This window comes from Epinephelus fuscoguttatus, linkage group LG9, assembly GCF_011397635.1.
Source record: "Epinephelus fuscoguttatus linkage group LG9, E.fuscoguttatus.final_Chr_v1".
In the NCBI taxonomy this organism is placed as follows: Eukaryota; Metazoa; Chordata; class Actinopteri; order Perciformes; family Serranidae; genus Epinephelus; species Epinephelus fuscoguttatus.
The window spans coordinates 7212538-7225726 of NC_064760.1; the positions used below are offsets into that span (position 1 = coordinate 7212538).

The 13189-nt window shown below is 44.9% G+C and overlaps 1 protein-coding gene across 1 annotated transcript in view; it reads right to left on the minus strand.

Annotated features, from left to right (window-relative positions):
- Nucleotides 1–314: 314 nt before the first annotated feature.
- The window catches only part of LOC125894177 (protocadherin Fat 4), a 149428-nt gene continuing 136553 nt past the window's right edge, over nt 315–13189 (minus strand). Inside the window, exons 15-17 of the mRNA XM_049585417.1 lie at nt 12256–12473; nt 6602–6863; nt 315–3452 (exon numbers count right to left, since the gene is read on the minus strand). Coding sequence (XP_049441374.1) covers nt 1546–3452; nt 6602–6863; nt 12256–12473 — 2387 coding nt within the window. The 3' untranslated portion in view covers nt 315–1545. The remainder of the gene's footprint in view (nt 3453–6601; nt 6864–12255; nt 12474–13189) is intronic.

Sequence of the window (13189 nt, forward strand, 5' to 3'; positions counted from 1 at the left end):
CAACCAACTGCTTTTTAAATCTCCCGTGCTCAATCAAATGCATAACAAGTTGTCAAAAAATCACATCCGTCCTGCTGGCTGTGCCATTTCTAAGGATGTCATTTCGATGTCATATACGAACCCCAGCCTGGCCCAAAGGCGAGACAACTCTGTCCTGGCATTCAAGGATTGTACTTTTTATTCAGAACGCTGAGGCTGAATAGCGGCGTGAACTCCCTGCCTTGAAGAGGCTGTGTCTGTTTGCTTGTTTACCAGTACGTGGGCCTAAATCAGTTGCTTAATGCTGCGGGAAATAAAAAAGTTTGTAAATCGTCTTTTAAATAAATACTTTTTTTATTCTGTTATTGGCTTTTTACAGGTACAAAGCATACAGCATGTTATAGTTTTATCAAAAGTGGAAAATACTGATGTTACATATGTAACAAATGTAAAAAATAAGTCTTCAATCTTACTTTCCCCGAAAGTAAGAACATACATTTCAGCATATGAAAATATCCATAAAAACACAGCTTAAGTAATTTAAGTTAATAAACAGTACAAAAATGTAGAAACCATACATGTCAAAATAACGGACACCAACGACAAATGACTTCATGACTTCTCATGAATTAAAAAAAAAATGTACACAAGTTCATAGTGTTTTAGTCGGGGTCATGTTTATAGGATCCATACATCATCATCATCATCATCATCATCATCATCGAACGCTTGGCTGGTCGGAAAATTTGTGATAAACCACACTACCCCCCCTCCCCCAAACCTCCTCTCCTCCTGAACCAGAAAAACAGAAGAGGAAAATTCCTCCCCTGTGCTGAAATCCTCAAATGTCTGTAAGGCAGGGGACTTGATGAATCCTCCCTCTTGGAGCGTTTAGCCAGTCTTCTGTGAGAAAACACACCCGGACAGAAACAGAGACAGAGAGAAGGGATCACAGCACTGGTGGGGTCTGCCACCATACCGTGCGAGCACAACGGCGCGATCGCTTTCACACCGAGCGCCGCGTCTTGTCACCTACAGGTGCAGTCAGATCAAACACACATGCTCCTTTTTAAGTAAATTAAAAAATTGACCCCTAGAAAGACGGAGACCGGGAGTTTCCGCTGGAATTCTCTTCCTGTGAGTGTTAATATTATCTACCATCTTATCTCTCAGCTGTGAATGTGACAGAAGTTTTCGGAAAGGAGAGGTAATAAAAAACAGAAATGTTTGATCAAGATAACGTGGACGGAGCTTTGCAGTCGCTAAATTGAATTCAGACACGGATTTCTTTTTTTTCAGTGTCAATGGATACGTTGTAATGAGGCCTCGGAGAGATGGATGCACGATTGCACAGTTGACTTTGGACCTAGAAAAGACTGGTAAACTATTCCAAGGTGGCTGATGACAAAATCTGTCATGTTACAGGTGCCATTTTCTGCCTTACTGCATTGAAAGTCGTCTTAATCATGAATAATGTAAAAAACATGTAGTCCAATGTTCTCTTGAAATATACAGTCTTCTTTTTTAAACGGAGAACGTCACCATATTCTACAACAATAAATAGTCTCATACATATTGCTCGGCTTCTCCTTCGTTTAGGATGGTCACCGAGCCATCCCCACTGTTCATTTCAATGTCTTTTGCCGCCGCGTTCTCGGGAAGCAACGCTAAGTCCTTGAACACATCTACATAATGTCCGAAACCGGGGCCCCAGTTCAACAGATTGTCCCAGTTGAAGCCCCCGGCTTGTTGGCCCAGTTTGTGGGGCAGGGTGTAGTGCTGCTCGGTTGGAGGCATCTGGGGGATGCCAGGCCCTCCTTCCGCCCTCCGGCTCGAGTACCGCCTCTGCTTGAGCCTCCCGCCGTAGTCCTCGTCGTCAGCGTCCGACTCGTTGACTTGCGAGAGCTTGGGGACTCTGGAGCTGTAAGACACCGGCTTTTCCCGGTCGTACTCCATCTCTGAGCAGGTGAAGGAGTCGTGTGAGTCACTTTCTGAAGAGGATTCAGGGGCCGGGATGCCATCGGCGGGGTTGCGCACCCTCGACAGCGGCCTGCGGCAGTCCTCCTCTGAGCTGGAGCGCCCGTGATCGGCGCTGCAGATGCTGGGGTTGCGTGGGCGCGGAGTGTTCAGCCGCTCCACCTCCTCGATGGACAGCCCCACAGGAGGCCCCGTCTCCAGGGGGATCTGCTCGATGGGCTGCTTGAGCCGACTGCCAGGCCTAGAGGTGTGGCCATGGCTCGCCATCGTCTGCGGACTCTTGCTGCGCCTCCCCAGCCGGGTGGCGTAGTTGAACATGGGCGGTGGCTGGCACATGTCGTTGTGTAAGTCCAGCGGGCTGCCCTCACGACGAGCCAGGTTGAGTTCTCTGGTCGGAGTGTTTCGGTAAAAGGAGGAGGGCTTGGTGAACGGGGCTGGGGAGTGTCTGGAGAGTGGGTTTGGGGTGGGGCACGCTGAGTGGGAGTGGCTGAGTGGCGTGGACCTCAGTGCTTGTGTATACTGAGGCTGGTAGGTGTAGCTTGTTGCTCCGAGGGGTAAAGGAGACTGTCTGGCGAAGCCCAGCGGGCTGTGTCTCTGGATGGAGAATTTGGGCGTGTGGCTGCGGAACTGTTTGTAGTGTTGGATGATGTCTGCGTCTGACGGAGCGATGCTGCTGGCGTTGTCTATGTCATAGTGTTCGATGTCTGCCTCAGGGACGTTACAGGGGGCGCAGGGAGCACTGGGGACGGTCTCGTTGTTGTGGGGAATGTCTGTTTCATCATAGATCAGATAAGGGTTCTCCCTCTCAATGATGTCTGGTTTGGGGTTTCCTTCTGGTTGCTTCCGTACCGTCATGTCATCCCCGTATGGCGGGATATTATCTGGGTCATCGAACGCTACGTTCTCGCTACCCTTCTTCTTTTTCTTCTTCTTCTCCTTGGGTTTCTTCTCCTTGGGTTCCTTTGGCACTTTGGTCTTGTTGCGGCCCTTGCAGTGGTTGCACAGGATCAGGCTGAGCACCACCAAAGCAAGGACGGTGGCACAGCTGCCAACGATAGCAGGCACCGCCCAGATGGGGAGGACCATCGTCTCTGCCGTGGGACTGGGGCTGCAGACATACCCGCCGTTGTTGGCTGTCTTGCAGACGTTCCCCTCAGGGCACTGGACACCCAGACAGGCCACCAGGGTCTCACAAGTCTTGCCTGTGTAGAACTCGGAGCAGACGCAGGTGAAGCCTGAGCGGGGGTCTGGCACGCAGCTGCCGTGGTTCTGGCAGGGGTTTGAGCTGCAGTCGCCCGGCGGGACGCACTGGTATGTGTACCACTGGTTGACGCACATCAAGCCGTCCCAACACGGGTTGCTCTCACACAGGTTGGGACCTCTGCAGCCGATCTTGACAGACGAGCTGGTCTTCGTTAAGGTGACGAGGGTGTGTTCTCCTGTGAAAGGCATGTTCTCCCCGTTGTACTTCACGTAGGCCAAGCAGCCGTCGAAACCTGCGAATAACAAGAGAAAACTGATTCAGAACAAGTGGCTGAAATATGAAGCTAATACAGAAGTGCCAAAAACTGCAGTTCCATGAATGACCACTTGAGGTTGGCTCCAAAAGTGAGTCAATCCCCACAGACCATCAGGTTAAAATGCCCAACTTTACAGCAGAAATGTTTACAGCCTGGCGCAAAAAAAACCAACAATTTTGGTCCCTATAACTAATTTCCATGTACATACCAACTGGACAAGGGTGAATTTTTATATAACTCACCCATTTACAGTTTATCAAGACTTAAAGTTACGTATAATTAAGGGCGGGGCAGCTTTGAGTGAGGCGTTAACACAGTCAATGATTTAGATCCCACCCTTCGCTCATCCACAGCTTCAACCTGTCATCTGAAGTTGCTCACTTCTCTGCCCGAGCCTGATTGGGCACGACCCAGGCTTGAATCAGGTCAGGTTTTGTCAGTTTCACTTTTTTGTTCTATGAAACTGGCGGTTCTAGTGCGTAAACAGCAGGACTTAATGGACTGAATCAAGAAGGAAAGAACTATATTATACTATTATTGCTTTTTTATTGTTGCTATCAAAGATATTTTGCCATTAGTGGTTTGTCATTACTTGTATTACTTTATGTATTGTTCTTTATCTTTCTGTACTTTCGAGTTCTTCATAACTTTGTGAAAGTTTCATTAGGTGGAGGCTTTAAATGAGCCCTCTGGGGGTTTTTTTGCCTCTCCCTGTTCTGTATTTCATTATTCATTTTTCTTGCCTTTTGTGTGTTTTAAATTGTGCAAAAAAATAAAGTATAAACTAAATGAGATGGGGGACTGCAACTGAGAGAGGGAGAGTGCTGGAACAACGGAGCAATATAGCGGAGAACTATGGGACAGGGATAAAACAGGCAAGAAAGGGGACGGAAAACAAAACAGAGGGAGAGAGGCTGCATGGCGAGGTGTGCGTAACATGCAGCAAAGAGCATGCTCGCTGCATTGTCATGGACCGCCATGCACCCTCGAAGACGGAGGGGCTTAGCCTGCTCTGCAGAACCTGTCATGCACAAGACTATTGAAATAACAGAATTGCAAGATGAAGGAGAGGTTGTGCATCGCGACTACACTCATACTGCAGCCATAGAAATACAACATACAACATAGTACATAGACAAATCAACATTACACCCAATGCAGCAGCAGGAAACGTAAAAAGATAAATAAATAACATCATACGCTAAAAATACCTCTATAAATTTAGCAATTCAGCAAATTGTCATAATCCAGTTCCGGATCTGGCTTTATCTGCCATTATCAAAAAAGCTTCATAGACAGAGGTTTGAATGACATTTTAAATCCGTTCAGTCTGCAGTGAAGGGTCAGGCTAATTTTGTGGGCCAATCAGAGCTCTAATTCTGGCTCCAAAAACCCAAGATGGGGACGGCCGTAATGCCAAACCCAAGGTTTCAGAACCAGAGTCCACAAACCAATGTGTGATGCCACAGGAGCTGTGTCCATTAATTCATGCAGTCTATGGTTCAGATAACAAGAAGCAGTCACCAGCAGCTAACAAGGACACAACAGCGGCCTGGAGGGGACTCATTTCCGACTGCCACCAGACTGGTTTTCAAAATGTCTGCCGATGCTGCTGTGTAATTAACAGGAACTGGGAACTATCATTAGATCTAAAGCAATTTCATTTGGACGGATATTTAGTTCCAATTTGGGACAAAAAAAGTGAAATTTCTTGTGGAAAGCAACATCTCCAAAGAATTCATATTTTAAAAATCAAACTCTGGCCAATCTGAAAGAAGTATGAAATATTTTTCTCCCAGAGAATCCATCGTCTGAGCCATCGTAGCTTCAAGACAAACATCTGGGTTAAATGAATGTCTCTGTGTCTAATTCAATCTTTTGCTTCGTGTGTTGCCTAACAGAACTGCCTCACCGATGTAAATAGATTTTTATTGAATTTATCCCAGTGCAGATTAAATCCATTTGTGCCTTTTCATTAGCTCTTGGAAAGTGAGTACACAACAGAACACGGCCGCTCAGACGCACATCAAGGGAAGGGTCGGATAACAGGCAGACACAGTATGTAAGCTTTATGTATTTCCTGCTCTGTGAGTAAAAAAAAAGGTCAACGAATAATTCAAATAGCTCATTTTTACCATATTAGTGCAAAGTATTAGGTTCGACTCTCCCTCCCCTGTAAGTCTGTTATTTACTGTTTTGCATGACTCCCACTGGAAACCCTCTCCTTCACCTTTTCCAAACTGTTCCCAGCTCACGCTCGAGGACATTGGATCTGTGATTTAAGTCTAAACCAAGATGAGATTCCACGGACGAAAACACCCAAAGTCCTCAGATGCGGGGCGTTCCAAGACAAAGTCAAATTAAATCAATATTAGTTATTTTCTCCATAAATGATCCTCTGATAAAGAAACATTTATTCAACTAATGTAAATTCATAGCAGGTAAATCTCAGCAGCGTCACGTAGAAACAGATTTCGGGCCAGTTTCACAGAGGCTGTGTTGGACGGCCACCAAATATGGTCAGCAGTTTGAGCAGCAGACTATTAATTCATTTGGGGAAGAAACAAAAAAAAAAGGCACTGGATTTATTAGGGCTCACGAGCTCATGAGAGCTCTGTCACACACGTGTACAGCATGTGCATGTGCACATACATGTAGAGGAGGTCTCCATAACATGAGCTGCTGCATTAGTAATTTACAGTAGGTACAGAGTGGGTGGGTTTCTGGTCCAACGCCAGTTTTTTGAAAGCTTTAGCATTTGTGTTTGACACAGCTGTAAATACACACACACACACACACACACACACACACGTGCATGTGTACATTCAACAAGGGTTTGACCGTCATGGTTAGTTTTAGAGAGACAATATTTAAAATGTGACTAATTTATTGTTATAAAAGTTAAAAAAAAATCCAGTGTTTTGCTGTGAAGTGTTTTCTTCAAAGTGTAGAAAAGCCTCTGAGACAGTATTAAGATCATTATGGGACACTAAAGCTGTCTGATCAAACTCCTTCTCATGTAATTCTTTATGGTGAGCTAGAAGCTCAGGAGTCAGTCAGGAGTAGTTGGCTCGCTATCTTTTTCCTCCCCAGCCCAAACACATAAATACAATCTCGAGCCTCACCTGCTGCAGTTTTCTGCTGAGCAGGTCCAGGTGGGATCCCTCCGAGGGAGAAGGTCACAACACTGAGACCTCCAAAGTCCTGCGTGGCGTGCTGGATGACCCTGGGGTGGTTGCTGTCCACCTGGAGCACCGTGGCAGAGCCGTTCTTGACCAGGTGGAGCGTGTGCCACTGGCCGTCCGATAGCACGGCTTCTCCCACGGTCCGCTCCACCTTCCCTCCGACGCCGGCATCTGAGATGTAGTGGACGTTGCCATTCCTCAGCTGAGAGAAGAAACAGAGAGTATTGTAACTGTGAGAAAGCTGCTCTTGATTGGTCAGAATTTCCATGTGGGAAAAATCCAGGAAGTAAAGCAAATGTTGCACAATAAATGTGACACTTTCTAATGTCACAATGGAGGGACAACTACACAGGTTGATTTTAGCGCTGCTCATCGTGGACTATATTGCTGTCATTGTTCATTTTAGTCAAACCATACAGTTTGAAAACGAGGCACGGCTCCAACTAGAAAACAATGTTTTGACTGCACTGAGGGGGCAAACGAACTTGGATTTGATTGAACCGAACCAAACAGGGCAGGTGTGAAAGCACCCTTAGTCATCTAAAAAAGTGCACGCTATATTAAGAGTATTTTTCATTGCTTTACCTTTCTGTCAGACAGCCTGTTAACGGCTTCAGTTCCCCATTTATGCTCTTGTCAAAGCCACCAGACTCCATTGGAAAAACAGTACATTTTAGCTCGCTGAACACAGGAGCTGCTGGTCTACTGCTGCCTCCATCAGTTGGTTAGTTTGTGTTATTGTGCACCTTTTGAGACTCTGAACTAACCCTTGCAACACCAAAATATCACACTTAAACACAAACAAAATAAGTGATGGAGGCAGCAGTAGAGCAGCAGCTCCTGTGTTCAGCAATGTTAAATCACTGTTTTTCTCAATGGGGTCTGGTTTAGAAGAAAGCAATGTAATGGCTTGTTTCTCATTGGAAATCGCTGTCTGGTGGCAAGATAAAGCAGTATATTCGAAATGTTGTGTACGCCTAAATGAGTATTGATTTTTTTTTTTAGGCGGGACTTTTTGCAGAGCAAATGCAGAGCAGCAGGCAGGTTGAGGATTCAAACAAAAAGCGAGTTTATAGTAAGTAAGTAAGTAAGTAAGTAATAAAGCTGAAAAAAAACCCCATCTAAAACAAGCATGTAACTCAAAGTCCAAAAGAAAGAAGAACCAAAACTAAACTGAAAACCAAAACAATGAACTCAAGACACCAGGCAGGAAACAACATCATGAACACCAGAAAGAATACAAATGAACTGATAAGGAACAAAGGGAAACACACAGGTATATATACACAGAAAACTAATCACAAGAATGAGACACAGCTGAAGGAGGTGGACACGGGCAAAGGAGGGAAATGGGGAGTTAAACACTAGGGTGGAGCAAACAATGCTGATACAGAACAGGTGTGAAGGGAAGACTCTGGGAACAGGGAAGGACTAACTAGACTGAGGGAAAACAGGCGTGATAGAAAGGACGTTAAACCAGACATGACACATGAGGAGAGAATCAGGAAACAGATTAAACATGAATGAATAACACAACAAGGAAGAAACCACAAAATTAAGTCCACAAGCTATGACATTTTTTACGTCGGTAAGCAGTAAAATGCTACGCTCTGTTACACTATGGAGCCTGCTTCTCCGAACTGAGGATACATACCTCTAACAACCCCACTTCAAAACATCCGAACTGTCCCTTTAATACGCACATTAAGCAGTGTATCATAGATTAAAGATGAGTAGACAGACTGGATTAATCCCTGAAACTGCACACTGTTAAAATCCTTAATTTCAAGCGTATGATATTAAAGGAAGAGTCTCATAAACTTGAGTTAAAAAAGCAGTTTTTCAGATTAATGCAATGACTTATCATGTCAGCATCAATCATGAGCGATGAGAGGAAGTCTTCACAAAACCACCACACTGCTTTTCAGAATCTGATTTTAAGGACAGAGATTGAAAACAAAATGAAGCTTGACGCTCGTAAATCTTCCTCCCGGCGGGACGCGCCGCAGTAAATCATGTTCTCGCGACTTGTGTGATGTTATTCAGCCAGACGATGATCAGAAGCTTGCTAACAACAAATTCAGAGGAAACACGCTCATTTTCAAAACGCCCACTGGTGAAGGCTCTCTCCAGACGACGGAGGACAGGGTGCGTCTTTAAAAGGAATTAATCAAGCTCACTTTGGCACGGACAACAAATTTGCGGCTTACACCGTGCATGGTAATCTCATACGTGTACTCCCCACTTCGATGGAAAAGTAATCCCGCTCTCCTCCCTTTTCAAAGACCCGAAAAATCAGCAATGATAAGTCGCTTCCGGAAGAATTGATTTAAAATGGGAAAAGCGGAAAGTCCCCCAAGCCAAAGAAAACGGAGCGCTCTAAACCTGGAAAACCAATCATGAGGTTTATCTATTAAACATCTTTAAACAGCGTTTTGTTTTTTTTTTGTTTTTTTTAATATCTCAGCGCTGTATATATATAGTTCAGACTCTCCACATATGTACATATACAGTATGTATTCCCCTGCTGCTCCGCGTTTTCAGGCGTCATGGTACTTTTATAATACTTCTCCGGACAGTTTAGGAAGCTGTGATGGTGATTCGACGAGCACCAGGCGCTGCTCAGAGCCGGAAAACAAAATCATAAGAGAGAAAGTCTGATATAAAGTGAGAAGGGGTCGGCGGTGGTGGTGAGGGTGGAGGGGCTCTAAAAGGAAAATTGAAGAGGATGAATGAGCGCTCAGGCCTCTTTGGGCAGCTGCCCAGGATCAGTCAGAGGGAGGGGGGTGCTGAGCAGGATGAGAGGAGAAAAAAGATGAATTAGACTGAAGGGAGGAGGCTGAGAGAGACCCTCAGAGTTTGCCTATAGTTGGAGAGAGTGTGTGGGGTGATGACTGTAAGGAGGGAATCAAACAAAGGAGAGCTGAGAGCATGTACACCTAGTGGTAGACCTTTCACTGTCAGCTAACTGTATATTTACACACAAACCAACACACTCATGACTGAATGATTTTAGTGATGCAACAGATCATCATCTGGCAGCCACATTGCAGAGCCTCAGCTCCGTCATCTCAAACCAAAGGATGAGCCAAAGCTGATTTGTGTGCTGGCGCCGACTACAAGCTAATCACGATCATGAACTAATTATGACTCGCACGTTCTGCTAATGAGCCTTCTGAGTCTGCGAGTATGGCTGGTGGCTGGTGCTTACAGTAACAGTGGCTGCTCTGCAAAATTAGCGGGCTAATTAACGGAGTAACAAAGCCAAACTAAGCTGAATCTTCTGCCATTACTCGGGGTGCTTTTCATTATGCTAACATGTCTCCTCGCTTCCCTTACTCGCGCCCTAGCTCCTCCTAGAGAGGATGTGAGACAGAGATGTGAGGATGGAGCAACCGAAGTTTCCAAATGACAAATTATTGGTTTTATAGTCAGTCTGAGGCGACCACAGTTATTGTGCCACAAGTGAAGGTGATTAAAGACATAGGATGCACCTGTGTGACCTCAAGCTAAGCTCATCCAAAAGCCTCTTCTTCTTGCAAAGTAGCGTTAGTTAGCATCATGAACAGCACCTTGCAGTGCTTTTAATTTGGGGAAATGACACATTATTTGCAATGAGCTCATTCTCTATGTGACGTCAATGATGAATGTGGTTTAAAGGCTCAGACACACCAAAGAACATCAAAGTTGCGACAGACAGTTGCCTCATTTTGCCTGTCTTGGCCAAGATGATGCACTTGAACACACCGCGAAGACTTCAGCCAACAGTCAACCAGCACATACTTTCTGAGCTTGTGTGAGAGGAAATAACTCTTGACACCAACAGGCGACGGTCGTCTGTAATTATCATTCAAAAAGAAAAACTGAGAGACCGACAGGACGGATTCAAGATGCTAGTTAGTCAGTTAGCACATTGACAACACAAGCAGATGCTAACAGAACAAAGGATATTTGCCGTGCGCTAACGAACAATAACATAAGCAGTTACGAACCTTTTCTGCTGAAGAGCTCAACAGCTAAAAAAAATAATCTTACTTAATAAAACAACATCGTTTTGGTCTCAGTCCCTCTTGACTTTAAGCTTTTGTTTACTTTCCTCACTTCCATTTCTCCTCTTGTGTGCTGAGCTGAACTGCCAATCAGAGGGATTTCACTCACTGACCAGATCTGCCATCTCGGACGTTGATTCAACATGCTGAATTGGCCGAAAAATAGCCAACAAGGGCCGACGAGTGCCAAGGGTGCTGGACACACCGCAAAAAATAGGGCAAGAGACACTCACTGATGGTCCAACATTGACTGGAGGTCGACTGTTGGCTTGGTGTGTCCGGCTATTACATCTAGTAAGTTAGTGCATGACTGAGAAAGGTATCGGGAGTGCTACTGGTGCCCCTCGAACCAACGGTGCTCATGGAGGGGAACGCTTCAGAAAAAGAGAGAAAGACTTGTTGCCAAAAAGAGGCCTAAATGATCCAGGTCCAGGCACTCAAGATGGTTTGAAGAATATAACAGACCTTTGTTTTTAGTCCGATGAATTAAAGGCTTTTTATATTTCTCAAACCATCTTGAGTGCCTGGACCTGGATCATGTATGCCTTTATTTGGCAACAAGTCTTCCTCTCTTCTTTAGTAAGTTTGTTTGTTTGCAGGGATGAGAATCACTAACCAGTTCCAAATTGTCTGATCCATTGGAATCATATGCCTCCGAGCTTATCGCTTCCTTTTATCGATGCCGGTATGTTTTTCTGTCAGCTGCACATTGCAAAACAATGATGTCAAACTCATGCGTCTACACTGCTGGAAACTCGCAACACGACGGAGTCATGGTGGATAGGAAGAAACGGTCCAACGCATCATGGCTTCATTTCAGGAAGAACGATGAAAACAGTCTGTTAAATGTTTGTTTCACAAAAGAGTGGAAACACCAGCTATAAACTGAAAAATCAGTCGATGCAACATGGGTTTAATTTCAGGGAATGTCATGTCTTTGACACCGTACACATACATTCTGTATATTCTCTCATTTCACACTGTGACTCAGGGATAATTAAACAGCTGACGCTACTTTCTTCCCCACACAGAAAATGATGAATCAGTGAGGGAATCCATAAAGAATCCAATAAAAGCTTATCAATTATCACCCATATTTGTTGTGAGCTTTGTGTTCCACCTTCAGGAAACTGTCTTTGGCCTCACACATCATTAACAGTTTAATACTGATGTTGACAAGCAGCGGGGACACAATGAATAGCGTACATGACCTTCACTTAACCTCTGCTGACAGAGGTCGTTATTTATAGTTTCATGAGTGTGTTTTAATATGTTTTGGTAGGAAGGCTTCCTATTCTTTGATCTGTCCTGTTGGCTTTAGTAATCTGCTGTTGTGTGCTGATAATGCAAAGTCCAGACTTCCTCACATGAACGCTTGCAACAGTTCAGGGACGTTCACTTACTTGAAAGGCTTTTATTGTGAAACCACGACCCAAGATGATGCGACTCGTTGTGTAGAGGTCGTTACTAAATATTAACGTATTTGAAAATGTATGAGATGTTTCTCTGTCCACATACATTCCACTCTCACTTCCTGTCTCTCACCTTCACTGTGGTGTAGTTGCTGCTCTCCTGCACATGCAGCAGAGTGCCGCTCTTGCTCCGCGTCCTGAACTTGACCTCCACGCTGCTGGGACTGACAGGGTCAGAGGTCGCGCCCTGCAGCGACTGCCTCAGGAGGACGTCACGCTTAGGGCCCTGCTTCAGGGAGTAGTCCAGACGGCCGGTGCCGTCCAGGGACAGGGCGGTGTCTGCTGTCATGTCTGTGGGAGAGAAGATGGAGAACGTCCTCAATCCTGTCCGACTTCACAGAAGTTTAATAAAACAACTATTAAACTCATATTTCCACTCTGAAGCTGGAGGAGCGTCAGGTCCAAATGATTTTCCTAATCCCACTGCCATAACCACAAATTGGTCCTTACATTCTCACCAGCGGTTACGAATACCTTCCCATAAGTAGAAGATGTAGGTCAGTCCACTGAGCAGCCCTTTCTCTCTGAAAATATCTAAATATGTGAAATGTCAGCGTGATCCCATTGGCTGTGTAAACCTTTAAAGTATACGATGCAGGATTTAAAAAAACAAAGCCAAACAATGTATAGAGAGTCCCTCTCTGCCTGTATTTTATTATTTTCCTCTTATTCTGCTGTAGTCAGGACGTTTATGGACACGTAGCCCTCAGCTACACGCTCATAAATGTCATATACACAAATATTTTATAATGTTAAACTTAATAATAAACACTGGTGCACAAATTAGTGCTGCTGAATAAAAACTGTCCTTCAAAAATAAAAGATTGCAGACTTTTGACGAAACGAAGCCACAGAGTTGAAAACAGAGACAGCTGTTGCAGCTCATTAGCTTTCACCGGACGATACCTTTCCATAGCTCTGCTCTGTTGGACGGTTCCACAAAAGATTCATGGTTTCGTTACGACACCTCTTCCTAACTGGACGTGATGCGAATAAACGAACATCAG